The sequence below is a fragment of the Aythya marila genome (assembly GCF_965140915.1).
Source record: "Aythya marila genome assembly, chromosome: 15".
Classification (NCBI taxonomy): Eukaryota; Metazoa; Chordata; class Aves; order Anseriformes; family Anatidae; genus Aythya; species Aythya marila.
The window spans coordinates 15,010,682-15,036,205 of record NC_139056.1 but is presented as its reverse complement, the minus strand read 5'-3'; the positions used below and the strand labels follow the sequence as shown (position 1 = coordinate 15,036,205).

Below are 25,524 nucleotides of genomic sequence, written 5' to 3'. Positions count from 1 at the left end.
TCGTAGTTCTCGCCTCGCAACGCCATTATAGTTGTAGTCCTCCCCGCCGCGCGGCATCACGGGAGTTGTAGTTCTGACCCCACGACGCCATTATAATTGTAGTCCCCCCCCCCGCCTCGCAGTGCAATAGGAGGTGTAGTTTTTTATCCCCCCCCCCGCCGCGGTGCTTTGCGGCAGGTCGTAACGCTGCGGGGTAACCGCGCCGCTTTTTGCGACAGGAGCTGAGCGGGAGCGCGGGCTGAGCTGAGGGGGCCCGGCCGGCGGTGAGGCCCTGAGGGGGGCCCGGGGCCCTCCCCCGGCACCGGGAGCGGCCGGAGCGGGGCTGGGGGAGGCCGTGAGGGGGCTGAGGGCCGGGATGGGGACCGGGGAGGCGCTGGGGGAGCCCCCAGTGGGCTGTAGGGGGGCTGGGGAGGGGCTCGGTGTCATGGGCAGGGGGACAGGAGGGGGGCGATGGGTTTAAACCACAGCAGGGGACGTCCAGGGTAAGTATTGGGAAGAAATCCTGCGCTCTGAGGTCGGTGGGGCCCTGCCACAGGAGCTGTGGGATTCCCAGCCCTAGAGATGCCCAAGGCCGGGCTGGACGGGGCTGGGGGCAGCCTGGAGGGGCCCTGCCCACAGCAGGGGCTTGGAACTGCGAGATCTGCCAGCTCCCTTCCATCCCGAGCCTCTCCGTGCTATCCACACTCTGCTCCTGGTCCTAAAGCTTTCTGTCTTCTTGCAGGGAGCTGCTCCCGAGCCAGGACGCTGCCGTGGTGCCATGGGACCCGTCCCCTCTGCCCGTGATGAGCCTCCCTGCGCGGCTGCTTGCTAGCCGTGGGGTCAGGATGCTGCCCCAGCCCTGGCGCCTCTTCTCGCGGGCAGCGGACGAGGCGGCGCTGCGGAGGATCCGCAAGGTCCTGTGCGTGGCCGAGAAGAACGATGCCGCCCGGGGAATCGCGGATCTGCTCTCCAACAGCAGGATGCGGCGGGTAGGAACACGCTGCGTCTCCCTGCCTCTTGTTCACAAGCCCATGGGTCTGGCGGAGCTGGCTGGAGGCAGTCAGCTCAGCAGGGCCCCTCCTCAGCAGCCGTGCAGCTCCTGGTCTCTTGTATGCATCTTATGCAGAGCTTGGAAAGGGTCTCTGTCCCTTTCTGTCCACGTGAGGGTACAAAAATTCTTTATTTTGTGGACAAGCACTGCTTGCCCAAATGGATCTAGGAGTCTTGGACCCGTTTTCCTTCAGATCCTGAAGCCCTGCTGGGATTCAGCTCCCCAGCTGTGCTCTCCCTGCAGACAGCTTTCTCCAGGCATTGAGCTCAGCAGTGGGGGTTCCTGGTGTTGTTCCCAGCTTTGCAGCGTACGTAAAAGCCTTCAGGAGCTGAAACCATCTGTTCCCAGTCAGAAAACGCCGCTTCTGCAGCGTCAGCAAGTATCAGGGGTGCACTGAAGTTCAGAGAACGAAGCAAAGATGGTCTGTGGTTTGGAGAAGGGGAGTTCAAAGATCTCTTCTCTCAGCTGCTGCTTTGTTTTGTGACCTTTAACGGTTTGCATAATTACTTGGTATTTCCAAGCCAAGGGACTGGAAGCTGCTTCTAGACCAAACCCATGTCTGACTGCAAGATGTTCTTGAGAACCTGAGCACAGACAGCGTCAGTCAAAGGAAGACATTGTCATTCAAGATCAAAATACCCCATCTAGAAACTTCCACAAACATCGGTTAGGTGGAAGGGACCCAGAGCTGGCACTGATTATCTTGTGGAGCAGGACGGTTGTTTGGCAGGAGTGGGGACAACAACTGGTCAACACAAGTCTGCTCCGTACCAGTGATAACCCTGGCACCGCCCTGGGTGTGTTTTAAGATGCTGGTACACTGAGAATGCCATTCCCACGGCTCTGTAAATGATGCAGGCAACTTCCATCCGACCTCCCTTGCCTTGGTGTTTTAGCTACAGTACCTGATTTTCACCTGCCCCGTATTTCTGTGCCCTGCCGTAACATAAAGCGAGCTGGAACGGGTTTGTTTGGCTTCTGTTGGGAGCCAGAAACTTAGCACCTCTCCTTTTCCTTCCAGAGAGAGGGGTTTTCCAAGTTCAACAAGATCTACGAATACGACTGCCAGATGTTTGGCCAGGTAGGGCTCTCTTTCATTCCACTGCTGGATTAGAGAATTGCAAAATGCTAATTATAGAAAAAAAAAAAAAAAGTCTGAATTTAGGAAATGCTCATCTGGTTTTGGCAAAAACAAGAAGTCAGGATTTCTTTTCTTGGCTTTTTTCCAACTTTCCATCCTTTTGTTTTCCCACCTGTCAAAAACATTATTTAGAATTGGGAGCTTCCTACTAAAAAAGAAGACAAGGTGATAGCTTTAGATGCCTGTAGGGAGAGGAGCCTGTTAAAAGAAGCAGGAGGGAGGCATTGGGTTGTGAGAACTGTGTCAGATTGTAGGGCTCTGGGGAGCTTGTAGCCAACGATGGGCACTGATTACCTTGCCCCATCTCTTGCAGAACGTTACCGTGGTGATGACATCCGTCTCGGGACACTTGCTGGCTCATGATTTCAAGCTGCCCTTTCGCAAATGGTTTGTACTTATCCAGGGAAGTGAGTTGTTTTATCCAACTTCCCCCCCTTTTGTTCTCCGCACATGAAATAGGAGAAGCTGCACGTTGAGGGCTGCCTTCCAGATTTCCTCTCTTTGCTGCTTTTGAGTCAACGTAACTTGGGAATCTGTGTGAAATGCCAAGTTAAGGCCCATAGTGTAATACATTGATTCCAGTACCTGAACAGCATTTCCTCGTGTGACAGCACCAGTGAATGTCTCACAATATGCTTTAGTTTCTTATGCACTGTTTATCCTCTGTTTACCAGGCACAGCTGCAACCCTCTGGCTCTTTTTGAAGCTGAAATTGAGAAATATTGTCCTGAAAACTACGTGGATATTAAGGTATGTTGTTGGTAGCAGTTTCCTTGAAACTCAGAGTTCAGAGGTTGATTCTGCAAATATTGTCTCAGACAGAGGGAGGATTGTACCTTTGTCCTTAACTGCAGAGTTTCTAGAGTTTGGCAAATTCCTCCTGGATTTTCTAGGACTACTGTCTTGTTCTTCCGTATCATGGCAATCTCCTGCTAGTGTAAAATTAGAGCAGAAAATGAACAGCTACTTTGTTAAGAGCAGAAAGCTGTTCCCAACAAGGTGGAATTGGTAATTGCAACTCAATTTTACAAAAGATGTCGTTTTTGGAAAACAGACGGTGGTACAATCCAATCCAAGCTGCGTTTTTAACAAACAATTAGATATAAATAAATGAATCATTTATTTTGAAAGCTGCCTAATCTCATGAGAGAGACAATTACAAAATGTTATTGCAACAACCCATCTCTATGGATACACGTTGCATTTCGTGTTCACTTTGTGAGTCATTCTGAAATGAAATGACAAAGCCAGCGGCCTGGCATGTCTCATTCTGTGTTGTTTTCTGTTCTCAGAGAACCCTTGAACGAGAAGTCCAGCAGTGCCAAGCTCTGGTGATCTGGACTGACTGTGACCGAGAAGGAGAGAACATCGGCTTTGAGATCATTCATGTTTGCAAAGCTGGTGTGTAGAGCATCTGTTGCACCAATCTGCTTTCCATTAAAATGCTGATTTAACAGGTATCACTGCTCAGATCTAGTACCAGAGATGTCATTCTTACTCAATTATCAGTCTTGCTGTGTGCAGTTCAAATCCACTGGCTGTAATTCTGATAAATATCTGGCGTTGATACACAAGAAATGCGCTCCTGCAGTGGAAAGACATAGAATGGGTTGAGAGCATGCTCTTTTTAAGCCAGCTGTTTATTAGTTTATCCTTTCCGTTGGTGTTTGTGTCACTTAAGTTGTTTGTTTTTTTTCCCCTCTTACAGTAAAGCCAAACCTCCAGGTTTTCCGAGCCCGTTTTTCAGAGATCACCCTTCATGCTGTCAGAACAGCCTGTGAGAACCTCACCCAACCGGATCAAAAAACCAGCGATGCTGTTGATGTCAGGCAGGAGCTGGACCTCAGGATAGGTGCGTAAACATGCTTTGGGGATGAGAGCTGACTGCTAGCCCTGAGCTGCTGTGCAAAAGCAAGAGAGCAAGGCTCATCCAGCACTGAAAGCCTTCTGCAACTGTTAATATTTAAATTGGAGTAAAATTAATACTCAATTGACTATTAAAGAGAGCCCTCTGCAGTATCGCAATTATCCTCCAATGTTACATTCAATTCTAGTGCCCATTTTGTTTTCCCAGGTGCTGCTTTCACCAGATTCCAGACGCTGAGGCTCCGGAAGATCTTCCCTGATATTTTAGCAGATCAGCTGATCAGCTATGGTAGTTGCCAGTTCCCAACCCTGGGGTTTGTAGTGGAACGCTTTAAAGCCATCCAGGCCTTCGTTCCTGAAGCCTTCTATAAAATCAAAGGTATGCTGGAGGAAAATCAGCACGGAACTCTATCTTAAAGGGTTTAATGGCTTTGAGAAGGAAAAAAGTGTCAGGCAACCAACAAACGATTGCTGCAGGGGTGATTTCCTCTTCCTTTGCCATGATCATTACGCAGAACGATAAAGGTTTACCAGTAGCATTGCCCTATTGCCTGTGTTTCACCTACATTCCTACCATATCACTCTGATCTGGTTTTCAAAACAGTGACACACGAACACGAAGATGGCAATGTGGTCTTCAACTGGAAGAGGAACCGGCTCTTTAATCACACAGCCTGCCTGGTCCTTTACCACATGTGCATGGAGGTAGGAAAGCTTGTAAACAGTCGTGTGATTTAGGACCAGCTAAACGTTTCCCACATCCTTCTTGCTCAAGATGTTTAAAGAGCAGCCTGCGTGAACTCTTCAAGGAGATTTTTTGCTTATTCTGCATTTAGGATCCTGTAGCAACTGTTGTTGAAGTTGGGAGCAAGCCAAAGAGCAAATGGAGGCCCCTGCCCCTGGACACCGTGGTATGTTTGAACTGTGCTGAAAAGACTGATGTGAAAGAAACTTTGAGCAGATGTTTTACTCACCACTCAGAGTTATGCACAAATACGTGTGTTTTTTTTTCTGGCTCCTCCCAACACAGGAACTTGAGAAACTGGCTTCCCGCAAACTGAAAATAAATGCAAAGGAAACCATGAAAATAGCAGAAAAACTTTATACTCAAGGGTAAGAAAGCAAAATTTGTCATGGTAAACTTAGTTATTTTAAAAAAATAAATGAAAAAAATAAAATGGGAAGCGTCCTGGAGCACCTCTTCAGTGTTCTTCTGTCTTTCTTAAGGTTCATTAGCTATCCCCGAACAGAGACCAACATTTTCCCCAAGGAGCTGAACCTCTCCGCCTTAGTGCAACAGCAAACGCAGGACCCAAACTGGGGGGCGTTTGCGCAGAGGATTTTGGATCAGGGTGGGCCAACCCCTCGGAGTGGAACCAAATCAGATCAGGCTCACCCGCCCATTCACCCCACCAAATACACTGCTAACCTGCAGGTGAGTCTGATAAAGGTGGATGCAACTGGCTGGTTGGTACTGCTTGGAGAAAAAAGCTAGAGCTCTTAACAGCATGGTCATTAGCACAATATCCTCACCTGTTTCTTGACACCTTGCTAACACTGGAGGAGAGCCTGACCCTCTTTTTTTGTTTGACACAAGGGCAACGAGCAGAGACTGTATGAATTCATCGTGCGCCATTTTTTGGCTTGCTGCTCTCAAGACGCCAAGGGGCAGGAAACGACCGTGGAGATTGACATTGCTAACGAGCGATTCATTGCTCAAGGACTAATGATCCTGGCCCGAAATTATCTGGAAGTCTATCCTTATGAGAAGTGGAGCGACAAGGTAACACCCTTGAAAATCATAGATGGGAGAGGCTAGAGCACCTGCAGTTTAAAACTGCACGTGGGTTGTACTGATGGGAAAACTTCCCAGCTGGTTTCAGGCCCCCCTACAAAACATTCTGGGACAATTCCTGCCCCAGTGGCTGTTTCACTTGGAGACATCTCTGCTGAAGAGCTGTGCCACGGTATTGTGCCAGCTTTGGCTAGATTCTCCCCCTTCTGACACAGCAGAGACCTTACAGGGCTGCTTCCACGTTGGGAAGATAACTCACCCAGAGGAGCTGCAGTTGCCGTTCCGTGGTCTCTCTGGCAGCTCATTACTGGCAAATCCTGAGCACCCCGAGCCTTGATCTCCTCCAGAGCAGGGTGCTGTTGTGTTACTGCACTGGCCTGCAGTTAGCACGACTTTTTGTCTTCAGTGAGTGGTCCAGCGAGGCAGTTTCAAAGAGATTCTCCTTCCCTTCAGGTTATCCCACTGTATCAGAAAGGGTCCCGCTTCCAGCCCACTACAGTGGAGATGGTGGATGGGGAAACCAGCCCTCCATTGCTGCTCTCAGAAGCGGATCTCATTGCACTCATGGAGAAACATGGCATTGGTCAGTATGGGCAGCGTGGCCTTTCCCTCTTGGGAGAGCTTTGTTCACAGCTTCTCAGCTTACCTGGTACCAGCTCTGTCCCACCCTCAGAGCAGGGAATTCTCTACGAGTCACTTCAGATAAGAATTTACTTAAATATACAAAACAGGGGAATAGTTGAGACCTGTGGGCAAATTCCAGGGGTGCTAAGGAGACTGCAAAGCGTCCCCAATACTGAGGGGATGTGCAGTTTAGGGTCAGGGGCATGTTTGCACCTTGTTGGCCTTCAGTGCCAACAGAACGTGAGGCCAGTGCTGCTTCTGGCTATAAGTTCTGCCCCCCTCTCCCTTTAGTAGGCTCAGGGGAAGTCTCTTCTCCGCACCTAATTTCAACTAACAGCCTGTCTGCTTTCAGGGACTGACGCCACTCACGCAGAGCACATTGAGACAATCAAGACCCGGATGTACGTGGGCCTCACAGCAGATCAGAGGTTCCTCCCGGGCCACCTGGGCATGGGGCTGGTTGAAGGTAGGGGCAGCGCTTGTCAGGAGGAGGGCAGGTTCCTTCCTTGTTTGTTCCTTTCACTTACCCTGCAATGTGCTCCTCAGGCTACGATTCCATGGGCTACGAGATGTCCAAGCCTGACCTTCGAGCTGAGCTGGAGGCTGATCTGAAGCTGATCTGTGAGGGAAAGAAAGATAAATCTGTAGTGTTGCAGCAGCAGGTCCAGAAGTACAAACAAGTCTTCATTGAGGCCGTGGCCAGAGCCAACAAGTGAGTTCTATCTTTACCCTCTTCCACTCGCTTTGCTGGTCTGAGGGTTGCTGGCTTCTCATCTGAGGCTCAGCCTGGAGTGGGATCCTGTCACATTGTCTTCTTGGAGCTCTGCCCAGTGCATGCAGGCATCTGCATGGGATGGGGCAGCTCAGCGTGGCACGCTGTCACGTGCTGCTAGCTGCTCATCGTGGTTTCAGCTGCTTGCTTTAAATTTGGAGCTGGCTGGAGGAGATGTCAGAGTGCACTGACCTCTTCCATGGCACACCCACATCTCGAGGCACAGTGCTGAGTCATCACGCTCATGGAGAAGCTCAGAGGGGCTGTGCAGAGGGCAGCAGGCAGTAATTCACTGCCTGATGGCATTTTGCAGAGGAGACAGGATGCTCTGCTCGTTTCCTTACAGGCTGGACCAGGCCCTGGCTCAGTATTTTGGAGAAGCCACAGAAATTGCTGAGCAAGAGGAAGTCTACCCAGCAATGCCTGTTCCCATTCGGAAATGCCCACAGTGCAACAACGACATGGTCCTGAAGACCAAGAGGAACGGCGGGTCAGTGACCTTTTTTTTTTTTTTATCATTTCAGACACAGAAGGCTGCTTTCTAAGTGTTCATTCACCTTCTCTCTGCAGCATGCTTGAAAACTTGGGCTTCAGCTGATGAACCCCACCAGCTACACAAGCTGTGTGGACTCAGCTGAACCTCGTTCTCAAGTTAAAACCAAATGTTGTTTGGACAGCTTCTGACAGCTGAGAAGAGAGGAGAAATATCACTGCCTGTCCCGATATTACCTCTTCTTCATGTGGTGCCTTTGTCCCATGGCAGGTTCTATCTCAGCTGCATGGGCTATCCGGCTTGTAAAACTGCAGTCTGGTTTCCTGATTTCGTGCTGGACGTGGCCAAGGACGAGAGCATCTGTGCTGAGTGTGGACCCCATCCTGTTCACAGGTAGGTCACACCAGCTATCCCTGAGGGAAATGTAACCCCTCAGACGTTGTGTTAGTCACCAGGGCCAGAGATTTCTGTGGGCTAGGCTGGGCAATCATTTTCTGTCCCAGTCTTGGACAGCTGGAGCAGCACTCCTGTGGGTTGGGGACGGAAAGAAGGTGGAGGGAAAGAGGTGAACAGCATCAGTACAGCAGAATTAAAAAAAAAACAAGTCCAAATTGAGGTCTTTGATGAGAAGCTGTATGAACTGGTAGGTTTGTGTTCTTCCTTTCCTTTTAGGCTGAAGTTTAAGTTCAAGAGAGGCAGCGTTCCACCCGTGTTGCCCCTGGAGTTTGTTGGCTGCATCGGCGGCTGCGATGAGATGCTGAGAGAGCTCCTGGACCTGAAGTACTTAAACAGGTCGACGCAGCCTGCGCCGCCAGCCAGCCAGCAAGCCAACCACTCGCAGGCCAACAACTCCTTCAGCAGAGCAAGCAGCGACAGCAGGCAGGCGAGGGGGGCCACGAACCCGGCAGCGGGACATCTCCTCTCCTTGAGCACCCCGAGAGCACACAGGCCTGCTCCTGCAGCTGCTCCGGACAACGGGAACAACGCAGTGGTGTGCAACTGCGGGAACGAAGCCACGCTGTTAACGGTGCGCAAAGAGGGACCCAATCAAGGCAGGCAGTTTTACAAATGTAACGCCAATACCTGCAATTTTTTCCTCTGGGCTAACGAGCAGTCAGAGGACAGAAGCAACGCGGCTCCGCGGGGCTCTGCGCCACCCCAGCCCTTTGGGGGAAGGGGCCAAGCAGGCTTTCAGAGACCAGGAGGAGGAGGGAGAGGCCCGGAGCTCTTTGGAGGCAACAACTCCAGCTCAGGAGGTGGCACAGTCTGCAATTGTGAGCAGCCAGCTGTCACACGCACTGTCCAAAAAGACGGTCCTAACAAGGGGCGGCAGTTCCACACCTGCTCAAAACCCAGAGAGCAGCAGTGCGGCTTCTTCCAGTGGGCTGACGAAAATGCAGCACCAGGTAAGGCTGGGCTCGGGGTGAGAGGCAAGGCTTGGAGGCTGGTCTTAAAGCTAAGCCCAGCAGACATTGCTCATCTGTCCATAATGCTGTCACTGCACAGCTTCTGTAGGATCTCTTACATTTGGCAGACTTCAGGTTTGTCTTAGGCTGTCTGTCAGCAGCATTACAGCACTTCAAAAGTTGTGCTTCAACCGAGTCAGGCTTACCTTTCTGTGAATGCCAGCAGGATGCGTCCTCCTATCACAGATCCGAGCTCTAAGCAGCAGCAGGATGCTTTGCTTTGCCACGCAGTAAGCTTGCCCGTCTGCCTGTCCATGTGGCCCTGGATGAAGCCCAGCAGGCTTCCCAGCTGTCTCTCTGGGACAGAATTTGTCTGTCCCACATCTTAGTGTTTGGTTTTGGGAGAGCTGTTCCCGACTTGATGCAGAGTTGAAGCGGTGACACCACATTTGGCAGTCTTAAACCTTCTTGTGTCACGTCAGGGAAGCTGTGGTGCTCCCTCTGCCCCAGTTTAGGAACTCAGTGAAAGGCCAAGCCTGCACGAAGCTTTGACACCGAGCGTGGCTGCAGTGGAAAGGTGCTGAAAGCAAATACCCACTAAAAAAATCACAAAGAAAAGAAAAAGACAGAAAAAGCATTGACACAGAAGCACTGTAAGCAAAGTACAGAGGTGGAGATGTGGTCTGAGAGAGTTCCTCAACACCAGCCTCCTCCTTCTTAGACATTTGGCCCTAAAGGGGTAGAATGAAAATTTTCAGAGCTCCTTTAAAACCAAGTCTTATTCTGGCATGAGAGCACGCAACCAGAAAGATCGGTTTTCCCTGTTCTGCTCACACATTTCTCTGATGCTGCAGGACGAATGGATAACATGCAAATGCTCAGACAAATCTGAACCAAGCGCGGTTTCAGGACTAATTTGAGCGGCTGGGGTGGTGAAATCCTTGATCTCCTGCCACTGTGAACCTGTCTTCTCATTTTCACCTGCATGTTTTCAAAGGTATTTAAATCCAAGTCGTTCCTTTGTAGGGGCTTCTGGAGACGCCTCGTGGCACCACTTTGGGAGCAGCGGGTACTCAAGGGAGATGGGGAGTAAGATGAAGAGACCAAGCGACCTCTCCTCAGGAGGCACTGCCAAGAAACCACGGACCTGTAGCGTTTGCCACCAGCCTGGCCACACGAAGAAAACCTGTCCTCACAACCACTGAGCCTGGGTGGCTTCTCCTGAGAGTCTGGGAGCTGCGACAGAACCGAGCCTGAGGGCTTTCTGGAGGGGCTGGGTGCAGCCTGCTCCTGCCGGGGCTACCTTCATCGCTCAGCAGGGCTGGGCAGCAAGGGTTCGAGCAGCTCTGAGAAGTGGCTCCACTGCTTGTGTTATCCTTCGGATTTCAGCTGCTCTTCTGCTGGGCTGATTGGAGTAATTGGAAGCATTTGGAAACTGTGAGTCTGCAGAGAAAACTGCAGTGGGTCTCGTCCACTTGCAGCTCCCACTGTGGTCACATCCACACAGCATTTCTGCATGAGGAGCTGGGTCGTAGCCACTGGGACAAGCCCCAGGGCTGCTTAACTCTCCTCACCTCCTGGCTTTCCACAGTGTGGAAATTTATTTTAAGCTCCCTGAGCACCATTCCTTGTGTTTTGTCACAGCCCCGTGCCCCTCTTACCTTGGTTGTCCATCCGTGAAGGAGAGCCAGGTGCAGAGAGGATGGAGCTGGTGCCGCCCTGCAGGGGAAGCTCAGCTGCAGTGCTCAGGGAGAGCCTTTGTTTGAGACTGCTCCTGAATTTGAAGCTGCATTCTTCCTCAAACCTGGAGGCGTGCCAGCGTGACGCTGCTAGCTAATGGAAGTTATTTTTGTTAGAGTAATAACTTTGTATTAAAAGATTATTTAATTTTTAAATTGGATACGGTGGCAACTTGCTGTTTCTTCCAGCTCACAGTAGTTACACGATTCCTGTGAAAGCACCCACCCAAGTCTTGTTCTTTTCATTCACTCCTCGGAACAATACAGCAGCTTTCTTGGCACAAACTCCCTGCAGCTTTTTTTTTTTTAGCAGGGAGCTGCAGGGGTGAAGGGAAAGCAGTTTCATCTCCGCAGCTACATTTGTTGTCGTGCTGCTGTCCAGGGAAAGAGAGACACGGGGCTGAACCTGGAGGGAGTGCCTTTTTTCCTGCACTTCGTTTAGTCTGAGCTCCCTGAGAAAGCCAGCCTGCCTCCTCCCTCTGTTTGGGCTTTCTTTACTTCAAAGCAAGGAGTTCCACACCCCTGCCTTGTTCTCTTCTGCCAGGGGGCAGCGCTCAGCTGTTCCCCCAAGGCCTCTGGGGCTGTTCCTGAGCACAGGGCAGCTCCCTTGGGTCAGTCCTGAGGGGACACAGCTCAATTTTAGAGGGTAGCTCGAAGCAGGGGTGGTCACAGCAGCACAGGATCGCTTGGAGAAAAAAAAAAAAAGAGCTTCTAACCCTGCCACAGCTCGTTGCTGTCAGCCTACAGCTACAGAGGAAGGTCAGGAGAATTCACGTTGCGTTTCCCTGCACCCCTCGCTCCCCCTTCTTAACAGCTGTAGCCTAAAAATACAGACCCGGTGGCGAAAATAACAGGATTACGAGGCTCTGTGATGCAGTCACTGAGCTGGCAGCAGCCTCCAAACGGCACCGGCAGCAGGAAACGTCTGCAGAGCACACAGGCAGCAGGTTCAGCGTTGCTGATGGCGCCGGCTGCTACCAGCTTTACTGGTTTAGCCCCAGTTGGTGCTCAGGGAGTGGTGAGAGCCAGCAGGGAAACGGCACGAGCTCAGCACCACCAGGCAGCTCGCACCACAGCCCGGCACTCCAGGACAGCTTCAGCCCTTATCAGGGGAGAGGAGACAAAACAGAGCTGAGACGAGGACCAGGGTACACAGTGCGGGTTTATTCTCACGGCTAACGCTTGGGAAGTGGTTTGGAGGAACAGATTCATCTTCAGGCCGGGAGGAAACACAGCTGTTGTTTTCTTTCCCTCCCATAAACAAGATAACTCAAGGAAACTGAACCACAGCAGGTGCTCACGTTGAAGTCCGTAGGATTTTTCCATCCCCACCAGTGTGCAAAACCAGCACCGCTCTCCCCGTTAAACACAGGGGTGCATTCCTTCACACCTGGGCTGCGGCCGGAGCCAAAGCCCATTAGCAGCCCCTCCGAGGGGAAAAAAGAACAAAACACTCCAACAAAACATCATCGTAAAAAGCAGCAGGAGCCACTGCAGTTCTTGCAAGCACTCTGCTCCAAGCATCGTTCCCGTCCCCTCCTGCCCCACGCCATGAGGCTCCAGGAGAACAGGACACCAAGACAGCAGCAAAACATGCAGGGAAAGGTCACTTGACAGGCCGGAGGGGACTTGTTAGAGCAGCCAGTACACACCCAGACGCTGGCAGTGCCACCCAGGAGCCCGCAGCTCCTCTGCCACCACCCTTCCAACCCCACAGCGGCTCCAGGAAAGGGGCACAGAGCCCCTCCTTCGGGCACAACCACCAGGTAGGGCTGAGCTTGCCCATTTGGCAGCCGAAAGGCTTTCCAACAACTAACCCTGCAGTCACGTTCACTCCAGCAACACTTTGCAGTGCCCAGAGAGCCGTGCGGGCATCCCCTGGGCTTTATTTTGTTCTGGCAACATCCCAGCCTGGGCGAGGGACGAGGCTCCCAGCCCAGCCCAGCAGCATGGCACTGGAAGAACACGTTGGGTGCTGGCAGAAGGACCCACACAGCACCCAGGACGCCCCAAACCCTGAGGTTTGCAGCAGCAGCAAGGGACCAAACCTCTCCAGCTCCCTCCCAAGGGAAGGGGCTGCCCCAGGAGGCAGGGGAAGCTCGGCCCCGCTCAGGTCTCAGTTTCAGAGCACGAGGGGAGCCTGGCAGCTGGGAACAGACAGTTTGCTGGAAACCAGAGGCCAAACTTGCCCCGTGGTGGCTCCCAGCAGAGGGGACTCGCCTTTAGGTACTCCAGGCGCAGGCTGGGTTCCCCCTGGCTAAGGCAGAGCCTCGCAGCAAGAGGCTCCTTACGCCGCCGCCCGCCCTCTTCTTCTCAGGCACGTTTTGCTCAGAAAAAGAAACAGTTTGGTTCATAAAGTGCAAGAACTTGGCCTCTTACCGACTAGGCAACTAGAAGCATCACAACCCACGGCAGGGAGCAGCAGGCAGAGGGGGCACACCCGACGCTGGGTGGGGTGGGGGGCTCCCCAGGCAGCGCTCATTTCTCCCCCAGCAGCAATTCTGGCTCGGCCACCGCCCTGTAGAGCAAGAAGCCCATCTCCTCGACCTCCTCCTCCAGCAGCTCGCCGAAGAGGTTGACCTTGTGGTTGAAGTAGGAGGGCAGGACGCCTCGCTCCAGGTAGCCCACCAGCTCCTCCAGCACCTGCTGGAAGCGGGCGGCGAGGCTGCCCTCTGCCCAGTCCCACCCCGCGGCGCTGAGGTGCAGCACGACGTGCACCAAGGGGCTGCCGCTCAGTCTGTGCAGGGCAGGGTGGCTCCTGCAGACGTTGTTCAAGACACGGAGGCAACACTGCCGGGCTCCAGCATCACCAGCATCCAGCTCCCTCACCTTGGAGGTCTCCGCCCTGCCGAAGCTCTCCAGCCAGAGGTTTTCCACCAAGCCCCGGGGAGGAGCGGCCAGCAGAACCCTGCCGTCCATCTCCACCACGGGGAAGAGGGCGATGCTCAGCTCCATCTCCTCGTGTTTCACCTCCAGCCTCAGCTCCCTGGAGGCCACCAGCGGGCGGATGAGGCCGCCCAGGAGGCTGCCGATGGCCGGCCAGTTGATGGAAGCCACCAGCAGCTTGTGCAGGGTCTCGTTGAGAGCGTTGGAGGAGAGGTAGCGGCCCACCAGGAACTTATCCCAGGGGCTGCACCCCCGAGGGAAATACTCCAGGGCCCTCCTCTTGATCAGCCAGTACCGGGGGTTTCTCACCACCGTGTCCTCCCCCGGGATGAGGCTCCAGAGCGCGGCGTCGAGGACCACGGGCAGCATGAAGTGGACGTGGTCAGCGGCGAGAGCCCCGAGGCCGTCGAGCAGGGGACCGCTGAGGAAGAGGTTGCCAAAAGGCAGCTCCGGGCACTTGTTCCTCAGGAAGTTTTGCAGCTCGGTGCAGATGCCGCGGGCCAGCTGCCGGCCGAACGCTGCTTGTGCCTCGTGCACGGCCAGGAGGCTGCTGTGGTGCAAGAGGAGCTTCTCCTGCAGCGTGAGGCAGCGCTGGGGGATGGATTCCACTTGAGGAGGCTCCGGAGGTGCCGGGCAAGCCCTGGGCTCTGCAAGAAGGGGATGGGGCTAAGGAAAAAGTCACGGCTCTGGGCAGATCAGCTGCACCAGTGACTGGTGAAAGTGGGAGCTCCAAGTGCAGCCCTCAGCCTTCAGAGGTGAGGCTGAGCTCGCCGAGAGGGGCACCACGCAGAACTCTGACCTTAACAGCGCCTTAAAGCAGTTTTGGGGCTCTAACCCCAAAACCCAGCAGCACCCAGGGGTGCTAGAGGAGGGCAGCCCAGGCTAAGCAGCAGCAGCCAGGCCAGGATGAAGTGCCAGGGCCCTCTGCAAGCCTCAGCCCCAGTTTGTCCCCTCCACCCTTTGGCATCCCCAGCCCTGCCCTGGTGTCTGCCGGATCACCATGGTGCTGCCAACAATCCTGATCGGGGCACAGCACCTCAGGACCTGCCCCACACCAAGCCAGGCAAATCAGCCTTTGTCCACGAGCACACCTTGCTCCCTGCACGGAGCTGACCCAAAAAAAAAACAGGCATTGTTCAACGGGAAACAAAAAAAGCCCAGGCAGAGCCTGCACCGCGCCGGGCTGGCTGAGCCACCCGGGCTGCGAACAGCACAGGCACTGCCAAAAAAGGGGCCGCGGCTCGGGAGCCTCCCACAGAGGAAGGCACAATCGGGTCAGCTTTCCGACCACGGAGCTAAAAATAACGTGGTGCTCCCAGGCAGCCGGGAGCACAGACGCAGGCGGCCCCAGAGCATCAAGGTGATCTTCATTCACCCCTGGAGCCCGGCGCCCTGACCGCGAGCATCACCTGGTGCCGGTGGTGGAGCCGGGGGGAGCAGGGGCTCGCTGAGGTCTTCCCTTCGCTGCCTCTTGGGAAGTTTTTGTGTGGCTTTGATCAAGGCCAAGTCCTGCCAGCTCTCCTCCAGGGTCTTCTGCTCGGCTTTGGGATCGCCGTCATCGCGAGGGCTCGTGGCTCGGTCTATCAGCTGGAGGGAGAGACAGGAGGGGATGTGTGCGAGGTCCCAAAAAAATCCCACACCTCATCCCAAACTAGAAGGCAACTGCCCCTCTGATACACGTGGGTAAGCACAGCTGTGTGCGGGGCTCCTACTGGCCCAAAAAATTAGATTTATGAAGCCAGAAAGATGCACGTTAGCCACCTACAGATTTTTAAAGGGAAAACATTGAGGTATCCAAATAGGAATAAGACCTGGGACACCTTCCTGGAAGGGACGCGGCACCCCAAACCCCTCAAACGAAGCAGCAAAGAGGGCAAACTGCTTGAGGGCGCAACCCCACAGCCCGTCTCCGGGTGATGTGGCCGGGGAGTTGGGCATCCCCGGTAGCCCCATCCCGAAGCCCCCCCAACCATCCTCACCCGTTTGACGGCCAGCGTGGCGATGGCGAGCACGGCGGCCCCGCTGACACCCAGCACCAGCCTGGCGTTGGCCAGCAGCAGGTCGAGGACGCTGCCCAGCCCGCTGTCGTCCTGCCGCTTGCCCCGCTTGTGCGTGAACTCCATGGCCAACCTGCGGAGGGGACGAAGGACAACGGAGCACCGGGGGGCGAGCACCGGGGGGGGGGGGGGGGGCAACCACCGGGGGGCAACCACCGGGGGGCTAGCGGGGAGGCCGAGCGGGCTACCGAAACGCTGGGCCCGACCAAGGGTCACCCCGGGTGCGGCTCCGGGGCCGTTGCGCAAGCAGGGGAGGGGACAGCGGGGCTGGGAACGGGACGGGGATTTCGGGGGGGGGGGGGGGGGGCTCCACCGGGACCCCCGGGAAGGGCTGAGCCTTGGGGAGACCCCCGCTGCGGGGGGCTACCGGGGGAGGGCAGCCGGGTGGGGGGCTCCCCGTGGGCACCGCACCCCAACCCGAGCCGTGCCGGTGCCCTGTGTGTGTCCCCCCCCCCCAGCTCCGCACTCACCGCGTAGCCCCCCGGTAACCCCCCGGTAACCCCCCGGTAGCCCCGCAGAGCGGCGCGTGGCGGCGCGCCGGCGCGCCCGCAGCACCCGGCGCGCCTCGGCGCAGCCAATAGCAGCGAGGCTCCTGCGTTGACGTCACCGCCTGGGGGCGGGAACCCGAGGGAGCCGAGGGCGAGCGGCCGCTTCCCCCGCTCCCGGGTCCTAGCGCCCGCCCGCTCCGCCCCAACGCCGCCATGGCGGCCACCGGGGTCCTGCCCTTCGTGCGCGGCGTCGACCTCAGCGGCAACGACTTCAAGGTGCGGGGGGCAACGGGGGGAGCACGGCCCCGGCCCCGCTCCTTGCCCCCGGGGCCGGCTCGCAGGGTACCGCCAGGCCCCGGGGTGCCCGGCCCCGGGTACCGGGAGGGGTCCCCCCGGTGGCGGTGGTGGGGTGGGGGGGGCGGTGCTGGGGGTTTGGGGCACGGAGGGGTTCGGGGGGGGTGGGCTGCACCGGGTGGGGCACGGAGGGGTGGAGGGAGTAGGGCCTGGAGGGCTGGGAGGGAGCGGGGGTGGTGCCGATCCCATAAGGCTGGGTGACCCCATAGGGCTGGGACCGATCCCATCGGGCTGAGTGACCCCATAGGGCTGGGAGATCCCGGTCCCGGGTCCCAATCCCATAGGGCTGGGAGATCCCAGGTCCCGGGTCCCAATCCCGTAGGGCTGGGTGATCCCATAGGGCTGGGTGATACCTGCCCCTGGGTCCTGTAGGGCTGGGCGATCACAGTCCCTACGTCCCCATCCCATAGGGCTGGGTGATCCCAGACTGCAGATCCTGATCCCAATGAGCTGGGCAATCACATCCCCTTGGTCCCAATACCATAGGGCTGGGTGACCGTGGCCCCTGGATCCTGATCCCAAAGGGCTGGGTGATCTCAGCCCCCAGGTCCCAAAGGGCTGGGTGATCTCATCCCCCGGGTCCTGATCCCATAGGGTTGGATGATCTCAGACACCCAGGTCCCGTTCCCATAGGGCTGGACGATCACAGATCCCAGATCTCAGTCCAATAGGGCTGGGTGATCCTGGTCCCCCGATCCCATAGGGCTGTGTGATCACAGCCCCCATGGCCCAATGCCATATAGCTGGTCGATCATGGTCCCTGGGTCCAGATCCCATAGGGCTGGATGATCCCACCCCCTGGCTCCTGATCCTGTAGGGCTGGGCAGTGACAGCCCCCAGATCCCAATCCCGTAGGGCTGGGCAGTGACAGCCCCCAGATCCTGATCCCATAGGGCTGGGTGATCCCGGCCCACCAGATCCCAATCCCATAGGACTGGGTAATCCCACAGGGCTGGGTGATCCTGGCTCCCAAATCCCACGGGGTTAGGCAATCCCAGCCCCCAGAACCCACAGGGCTGATCAATCCCAGCCTCCCCCCACCACCCTAGGGCCAAAGCGGGGTGTCCCCATAAACCCCATGGGGCAGGCAGCTCTCTCACCGTCCCGCTCCCTGTAGGGTGGCTACTTCCCGGAGCACGTGAAGGCGATGAGCAGCCTGCGCTGGCTGAAGCTGAACCGCACGGGGCTCTGCTACCTGCCCGAGGAGCTCGCCGCCCTCCAGAAGCTGGTGAGAGGCTGGGGGGCCGGGGCTCGTCGCCCCCATGGCACCTCTAATAATAGGGCTGAGCTGCGGCGCGTGCCTGAAATCGGATGCGGGAGGTGTTGGGAGCGGGGCCGAGGCTGATCCGTGCGGGGTTGCACCTCGGTTTCGTAGCAATCCAAAGCAGAAACCCCACTCAGCTCCTCTGCCCTTAAATAAAAGGGAAGGGGGGAGCCTTATGGGGTTTTTTGGCCCTTTTATCTTCTAGCAAAAAAAAAAAAAAAAAAAGGCAGCAGCTGCCGGGCTTTGTTTTTTGGGCGGCTCGTTTTTGGTGTGAGCGGGCTCTTGGTGTGGCTCGTGGCTGAGCTGTGCCTTGGCCACGTCACGGCCACCGCAGGGTCGGTGCCAGCCGAGGAGGGTGCCTTAAACACAGCCCTGAGCCCTCGGCACCGTGCTGGGGGTGCCTGGGGCTCTGAGCGGTGTTTGTGATGCTCGGGGGGCAGCAAAGCTTCCCCGGGGTCCTCCTCCTGCCTCGCTGCCACCCCTTTGTCTGCCCCTTTCTGCATCACCCCGTGCAAAGCGCGTCCAGGAATTGGGGGCTGGGTTTGGGGGGCTGCAGGTGAGCACCCCAAGCCCTGGAGGGCTCAGCCCCTTCTTCTCCCCCTCCCCACTCCCCGCAGGAGCACCTCTCCGTGAGCCACAACAACCTCACCACGCTCCACGGCGAGCTCTCCGGCCTGCCCTGCCTGCGGGTGAGTGTCCCTGGTGCCCCCCAGGCACCTCTCAGCCACCCCCCGGTGCTTTGGGGGCGCACAAAACCCATCCCCAGCCCTGCCGGAGGCTGCAGCAACCCTTCTTTCCCCTTCCAAGGCCATCGTGGCTCGTGCCAACAGCCTGAAGAACTCGGGAGTCCCCGATGACATCTTCCAGCTGGACGACCTCTCGGTGCTGGTAGGCGCAGAGCCCCCCCCCCACGCCGCCCTTCCCCGGGGCTGACAGCAGCTCCCGGTCCTGCTCCCACCCCTCAACATCCCCTTGTTCCCTTTTGGGGAGCGTAATGGGGCTGAGGGGCATCCCCGTTGCAGCGTGGTCCCCGGGATGCTCCCTGTCCTCGGGGTTGGGTGGTGGTGGTGGTGGGACGGGGGGCACCCACCCCACCCCACCCCACCCCGCTGCCTTTGCTCCCCCAGGACCTGAGCTACAACCAGCTGACCGAGTGCCCCCGGGAGCTGGAGAACGCCAAGAACATGCTGGTCCTAAACCTCGGCCACAACAGGTGGGGCTGCGCCGGGCTCCCCAAAATCCCCAAAAATGGGCCCCCTCCATCCCTCACCCCGCCTCGCTCCGGGTCTCCCTCCTCGGATCAGATCCGGGGTTGGTTCCAGATCCCGGGGCCACCCCGAATGTCCCCGTGTCCCCGCAGCATCGAGGCCATCCCCAACCAGCTCTTCATCAACCTAACGGACCTGCTGTACCTCGACCTGAGCAACAACAAGCTGGAGAGCCTCCCCCCGCAGATGCGGCGCCTGGTGCACCTCCAGACCCTCATCCTCAACGACAACCCCCTGCTGCACGCGCAGCTCCGGTACGGCCCCGTATTTTTTGGGGGGAGGGGGGCTGGATCCCACAATTTCGGGGCTTGTGCTGAGCCCTGCCTCGGTGCCATCCCTACCCCGTGTCCCCTCTGTGTCCCGCAGGCAGCTCCCGGCACTGACGGCCCTGCAGACCCTGCACCTGAGGAACACGCAGCGCACGCAGAGCAACCTGCCCACCAGCCTCGAGGGCCTGGCCAACCTGGCAGGTGGGGCTGCTTGCCCTCCTCGGGGCTCTGTTGCCCACCCCGGGGGTCGTGCCGGGGTCTCCATCCCTTTTTTATCCCCCCCTAGACGTGGATCTGTCCTGCAACGACCTGAGCCGCGTCCCCGAGTGCCTCTACACCCTGGGCAGCCTGCGGCGCCTCAACCTGAGCAGCAACCAGATCGCGGAGCTGTCCCTCTGCATCGACCAGTGGGTCCAGCTGGAAACCCTCAACCTGTCCCGAAACCAGCTCACCTCCCTGCCCGTGAGTGCCCCTAACCCCTTTTCCACGTCCCTGCCCCTTTTTTTCGTGTCCCCGTCCCTCACCCCGCCGCCTCCTCCTTCCCCAGTCTGCCATCTGCAAGCTGACCAAGCTGAAGAAGCTCTACCTGAATTCCAACAAGCTGGACTTCGACGGGATCCCCTCGGGCATCGGCAAGCTCGCCAGCCTGGAGGAGTTCATGGCAGCCAACAACAACCTGGAGCTCATCCCCGAGAGCCTCTGCAGGTGGGGACAATCCCCAGGAGGGGGCACAGAGGGTCCCGGGGGACCTGCGCCCCGGGCTCAGCGTCTCCGCGTCCCGCAGGTGCACGAAGCTGAGGAAGCTGGTGCTGAACAAGAACCGCCTGGTGACGCTGCCGGAGGCCATCCACTTCCTGACGGAGGTGGAGGTGAGACCCCACGACCCACCGCAGCCCCGTTGTGGGGTGGGATGGGGTGACGGGAGGGCACGGCGTTTTTGGGGTCGACGGCGCAAAGCGGCTCAGCCCGGGCGCCTGGTGGATTCGGGACTCCTTTTACCCACCCCATTGCTTCAGAGCACCGAGCTCTGCCCCCCCATGTCCTCGGCAGGTCCTGGATGTGCGCGAGAACCCCAACCTGGTGATGCCCCCCAAGCCAGCGGACCGGGCAGCGGAGTGGTACAACATCGACTTCTCCCTGCAGAACCAGCTCCGCCTGGCCGGGGCTTCCCCAGCCACCGTGGCGGCTGCCGCGGCAGGCAAGTGGGGCAGGGAGGGAGAAAACCCCCCAGGGAAGCAGCCTCATCCCATAACCTGCCCCGTGCTGGGATTTTGGGGGGGTCTCGGCTGCCTCTCACCCCGTCCCCTGTCCCCAGGGAGCGGCACCAAGGACCCCCTGGCCCGCAAGATGCGGCTGCGGCGGCGCAAGGACTCTGCCCAGGACGACCAAGCCAAGCAGGTGCTGAAGGGGATGTCGGACGTGGCGCAGGAAAAAAACAAGAAGATAGAGGTATGGAGGGGGAGGAGAAGGGTCCCAGCCCCTCCCGAGGTGCCTGGCAGCGTGGTGACCCCCTCCCCGTCCCCGCAGGAGAGCGGGGAGGCGAAGGCGCCGGACCTGAAGGCTCGCCGCTGGGACCAGGGCTTGGAGAAGCCCCAGTTGGACTACTCCGAGTTCTTCAGCGAGGACGTGGGGCAGCTGCCCGGCCTCTGCGTCTGGCAGATCGAGAACTTCGTGCCCACGCTGGTGGACGAGGCCTTCCACGGCAAGTTCTACGAGGCCGACTGCTACATCGTGCTCAAGGTACCCGGGGAGGACCCAGGGACCCCCCCGCGTCCCCAAACGGGGACCGTGGCCGACCCGTCTCACCCCCCTCCGTCCTTCCGCAGACCTTCCTGGATGAGAACGGCTCCCTCAACTGGGAGATCTACTACTGGATCGGGCAGGAGGCCACGCTGGACAAGAAGGCCTGCTCCGCCATCCACGCCGTCAACCTGCGCAATTACCTGGGCGCCGAGTGCCGCAGCGTGCGGGAGGAGATGGGCGACGAGAGCGACGAATTCCTCCAGGTGGGGCCAACCCCGGGCTCGGAGCCCCCCCCAGCCCTTCACTTCCCACCCTCACCGCCTCCTTTCTCTTAGGTTTTCGACAACGACATCTCCTACATCGAGGGCGGCACGGCCAGCGGTTTCTTCACGGTGGAGGACACGCAGTACGTCACCAGGTAGCGCCGGGGACGGGCGGTTTTGGGGCACTGGGGGGGGGGGCTGGCAAGGCCCCGTCTCACTCACCCACCTCTCCTCGAGGCTGTACCGTGTCTACGGGAAGAAGAACGTCAAGCTGGAGCCCGTGGCGCTGAAAGGGACGTCGCTGGACCCCCGGTGAGCAGGGTGCGGGGTCCCCATAGTGGGGGGGCGTTGGGAAGGCGGCAGGGTCCGGCCGAGACCTCGTGGCTGCAGCTTTGGGGTGGGAATTGGCTGTGTCAGCGCCTTTTTTGCAAGGATGTGGGTCCAAATCCTGCTTGGCAGCCCCGCCAGCCACAGACCCCAGCCCCACAAGGGTGGGGAGGGCGCTGGGACACCCCCCACTGCCTCCTCCTGACCTGGTTTCGTGTGCCCTCCAGCTTTGTGTTCCTCCTGGACCACGGCCTCGACCTCTTTGTGTGGCGGGGGAGCCAGGCCACGCTCAGCAGCACCACCAAGGCCAGGTAGGGCTGCTTGGGGTCCCGGGGGTGCAGGGGGGTGAGCCCATCACCTCACCCCATCCTGCCACCTCACCCGGTCCCTGCCGCAGGCTCTTCGCCGAGAAGATCAACAAGAACGAGCGCAAGGGCAAGGCGGAGATCACGCTGCTCAGCCAGGGCCAGGAGACCCCCGAATTCTGGGAGGTGCTGGGGGGGCAGCCCGAGGAGATCCGGCCCTGCGTCCCCGATGATTTCCAGCCCCACAAACCCAAGCTGTACAAGGTGAGGTGCCGCCAACCCCGGGGTCCGTGGTGGTGCCGCGGCCGCCCTCACCCCTGCCCCTTCCCCTGCGCAGGTGGGGCTGGGGCTGGGCTACCTGGAGCTGCCCCAAATCAACTACAAGCTGTCGGTGGAGCACAAGAAGAGGCTGAAGGCCGACCTGCTGCCGGAGATGCGCCTGGTAGGAGCGGGACGGGGCGGGGAGGCTCTCCCAGTCTGACCAGTGAGACTGGTTTCGCACCCCCGTAGCGGCACAGAGGCAGATTGGGGCAGCGGGGACCCCGGCGCGAAATACGGGGAGGGTGCTGAGCCCTTTTTCCCCCGTGGGTCCTCCAGCTGCAGAGCCTGCTGGACACCAAGAACGTGTACATCCTGGACTGCTGGTCCGACGTCTTCATCTGGATCGGGAGGAAATCCTCGCGGCTGGTGCGGGCGGCGGCGCTGAAGCTGAGCCAGGAGCTGTGCGGGATGCTGCACCGGCCCCGCCACGCCATGGTCACCCGCAACCTGGAGGGCACCGAGTGCCAGGTGAGAGGGACACGGAGCCTTTTTTTTTTTTTTTTTTTTGGGGGGGTGGAGAGGCACGGGGCCCTGCTCCCCTTTTCCTCATCCTACACCCCCGGTTAAGGTGTTCAAGTCCAAGTTCAAGAACTGGGACGACGTCCTGCGCGTGGACTACACCCGCAACGCCGAGACGGTGCTGCAGGACGGGGGGCTCGCCGGCAAGGTCCGCAAGGACGCCGAGAAGAAGGACCAGATGAAGGCCGACCTCACCGCCCTCTTCCTGCCCCGCCAGCCCCCCATGCCCCTGAGCGAGGTAAAGCTGAAGGGGCTGCCCCCCTGTGTCCGTCCTCGCCCCCAAAAAAAACGTCCCCCAGGAATAGGGTTGGGGGCTGAGCGAGTTTTTTGGGGGCCGCAGGCGGAGCAGCTGATGGAGGAGTGGAACGAGGACCTGGACGGCATGGAGGGCTTCGTGCTGGAGGGCAAGAAATTCGCCCGGCTGCCTGAGGAGGAGTTCGGCCACTTCCACACCCACGACTGCTACGTCTTCCTCTGCAGGTAACGCCCGGCTTGGCCCCTCCGTGAAGCCCCCGAATCCCCCCCAAAAATCCTCCCCAAATCCCCTCTGCAACCCCCTGCCCCTGCCCTCAGGTACTGGGTGCCGGTGGAGTACGAGGAGGAGGAGGAGAAGAAGAAGAAGGGCGACGGCAAAGGGGAGGAGGAGGGCGAGGAGGAGGACGAGGAGAAGCAGCCCGAGGAAGACTTCCAGTGCATCGTCTACTTCTGGCAGGGCCGCGAGGCCTCCAACATGGGCTGGCTCACCTTCACCTTCAGCCTGCAGAAGAAATTTGAGAGCCTCTTCCCCGGCAAGCTGGAGGTGAGCCCTGCGCCAAGGGGGACACACACACACACACACACACACACAAACAGGGTGGGCCCGGCAGCCCACAGCCGGCTGTGGGCTGTTTTTTGGGGTCACCCCACGCCCCTCGTGTCCCCAACTCCCCGTGCAGGTGGTGCGCATGACGCAGCAGCAGGAGAACCCCAAGTTCCTCTCGCACTTCAAGCGGCGCTTCGTCATCCACCGGGGCAAGAGGAAGGAGAAGGCCAGCCTGCCGCAGCCCAGCCTCTACCACATCCGCACCAACGGCGGGGCCCTCTGCACCAGGTCAGCCCCCCCAACAGCCCCTGGGGGGGGCCGGCTGGCACCCATGGGTGCTGCCTGGGGGCGTACGGACAGGCACAACCCACCTTGAGCCCCCTCTTGCGCTCCTCACCCAGGTGCATCCAGATCAACACCGACGCCGGGCTGCTCAACTCTGAGTTCTGCTTCATCCTCAAGGTACCTCCTGGTGGCATCGGGGGGGGGGGTTATGGGGTCCCTTGTGTCCCCCCCCGGGCAGCCCTGAGCTTGCCCCGCTGCCCCCAGGTCCCCTTTGAGAGCACGGACAACCAGGGCATCGTCTACACCTGGGTGGGCCGCGCAGCCGACCCCGACGAGGCCAAGCTGGCCGAGGACATCATGAACCAAATGTTCGACGATTCCTACAGCAAGCAGGTGAGGAGGGGATTTTGGGGGGCTCGGGGGGGGGCTCAGCACCAACCTACCGAGGGCTGGGGGGGCTCAGCCCTGCCCCTGCCCTCCCGCAGGTGATCAACGAGGGAGAGGAGCCCGAAAACTTCTTCTGGGTGGGCATCGGGAGCCAGAAGCCCTACGATGAGGATGCCGAGTACATGAAGCACTCCCGGCTCTTCAGGTGGGTCCTGGAGGGGATGGGGGGTTTGGGGCGAGCCCCTTCCCCAGCTGTGCCCATTTTGGGGCATCCTGTGGCCAAAATTGGTTCTCCGGGGGTGCTAACGGGGTCTCCGCAGGTGCTCCAACGAGAAGGGTTATTTCGCCGTGTCCGAGAAGTGCTCCGATTTCTGCCAGGACGACCTGGCCGACGACGACATCATGCTGCTGGACAACGGGCAGGAGGTGAGCTGGGGGTCCTGGGGACCCCCCCCAAGGTCAGGGGACACTCGGGGAGGGGAAGGGGGCTGGATCCTGACCCGTGCGCCCCTCCTGCAGGTCTACATGTGGGTGGGCACCCAGACCAGCCAGGTGGAGATCAAGCTGAGCCTCAAAGCCTGCCAGGTAGGGCCCAGCGAGCTGCTCGGGGGCAGCATTTGGCACCCTAAAAGGGGGGGGGGGGGCAGGGACCCCCCAAAACACCCCCCCAGGACCCCCAGGGACAGCCGTGCCGTGCTCTGCCCTAGGTCTACATCCAGCACATGCGCTCCAAGGACCCCGCACGGCCCCGCAAGCTGCGGCTGGTGCGGAAAGGCAACGAGCCCTGGCCCTTCACCCGCTGCTTCCACGCCTGGAGCGCCTTCCGCAAGCCGCCTGCATAAAGCCTGGGGACCCCCCCGACCCCCCCCAAGCCTGCTTCAGCCAGGGGGGGGGAGCACAGAGCTGTCCCCGTCCCCCCCCATCCCGCTACGGGGGGCGCACGGAGGGTCCCCGAGCTCCCCGCGCGTTGGGGACCCCCTTTTAGCTTTGCTGAAGAGCACCGGGGGGGGGGGGGGGGGGCAGCGAGGGGCTCCCCCCCCCCCCCTTTTTGTTGTCCTGAGGAGATGGGGGGCCGCCCCCCCGGCTTCGAGGGGGGGGGCAGCCCCTTGGTGTGGTATCA

At 58.7% G+C, this 25,524-nt stretch overlaps 3 protein-coding genes across 3 annotated transcripts; 2 read left to right on the top strand and 1 right to left on the bottom strand.

Annotated features, from left to right (window-relative positions):
- Window positions 1-202: 202 nt before the first annotated feature.
- On the top strand, window positions 203-11,027 carry TOP3A (DNA topoisomerase III alpha). Its single transcript, XM_082772416.1, has 20 exons — window positions 203-263; window positions 722-968; window positions 2,052-2,111; window positions 2,485-2,558; window positions 2,846-2,921; window positions 3,464-3,572; window positions 3,880-4,023; window positions 4,246-4,416; window positions 4,642-4,742; window positions 4,874-4,948; window positions 5,068-5,150; window positions 5,265-5,472; window positions 5,635-5,820; window positions 6,286-6,415; window positions 6,809-6,922; window positions 7,003-7,168; window positions 7,575-7,718; window positions 7,992-8,114; window positions 8,394-9,127; window positions 10,154-11,027. Exons 2-20 carry the CDS (start codon window positions 783-785, stop codon window positions 10,330-10,332), a joined length of 3,063 nt encoding a protein of 1,020 aa, XP_082628542.1. The 5' UTR covers window positions 203-263; window positions 722-782; the 3' UTR covers window positions 10,333-11,027.
- Window positions 11,028-12,010: 983 nt separating this feature from the next.
- Window positions 12,011-16,344, bottom strand: MIEF2 (mitochondrial elongation factor 2). Its single transcript, XM_082772879.1, has 4 exons — window positions 16,280-16,344; window positions 15,732-15,882; window positions 15,162-15,339; window positions 12,011-14,399 (listed from the first exon to the last, which is right to left on the bottom strand). Exons 2-4 carry the CDS (start codon window positions 15,873-15,875, stop codon window positions 13,345-13,347), a joined length of 1,377 nt encoding a protein of 458 aa, XP_082629005.1. The 5' UTR covers window positions 15,876-15,882; window positions 16,280-16,344; the 3' UTR covers window positions 12,011-13,344.
- Window positions 16,345-16,441: 97 nt separating this feature from the next.
- Window positions 16,442-25,441, top strand: FLII (FLII actin remodeling protein). The gene is made up of 30 exons (XM_082772810.1): window positions 16,442-16,573; window positions 17,769-17,879; window positions 18,533-18,604; window positions 18,723-18,803; window positions 19,043-19,128; window positions 19,276-19,437; window positions 19,550-19,653; window positions 19,739-19,914; window positions 20,000-20,157; window positions 20,237-20,321; window positions 20,503-20,650; window positions 20,768-20,901; window positions 20,980-21,192; window positions 21,279-21,458; window positions 21,531-21,613; window positions 21,696-21,770; window positions 22,013-22,096; window positions 22,183-22,354; window positions 22,428-22,532; window positions 22,688-22,879; window positions 22,980-23,168; window positions 23,271-23,410; window positions 23,504-23,729; window positions 23,866-24,020; window positions 24,134-24,194; window positions 24,282-24,410; window positions 24,503-24,609; window positions 24,725-24,830; window positions 24,924-24,989; window positions 25,112-25,441. Exons 1-30 carry the CDS (start codon window positions 16,511-16,513, stop codon window positions 25,244-25,246), a joined length of 3,798 nt encoding a protein of 1,265 aa, XP_082628936.1. The 5' UTR covers window positions 16,442-16,510; the 3' UTR covers window positions 25,247-25,441.
- Window positions 25,442-25,524: the final 83 nt, after the last annotated feature.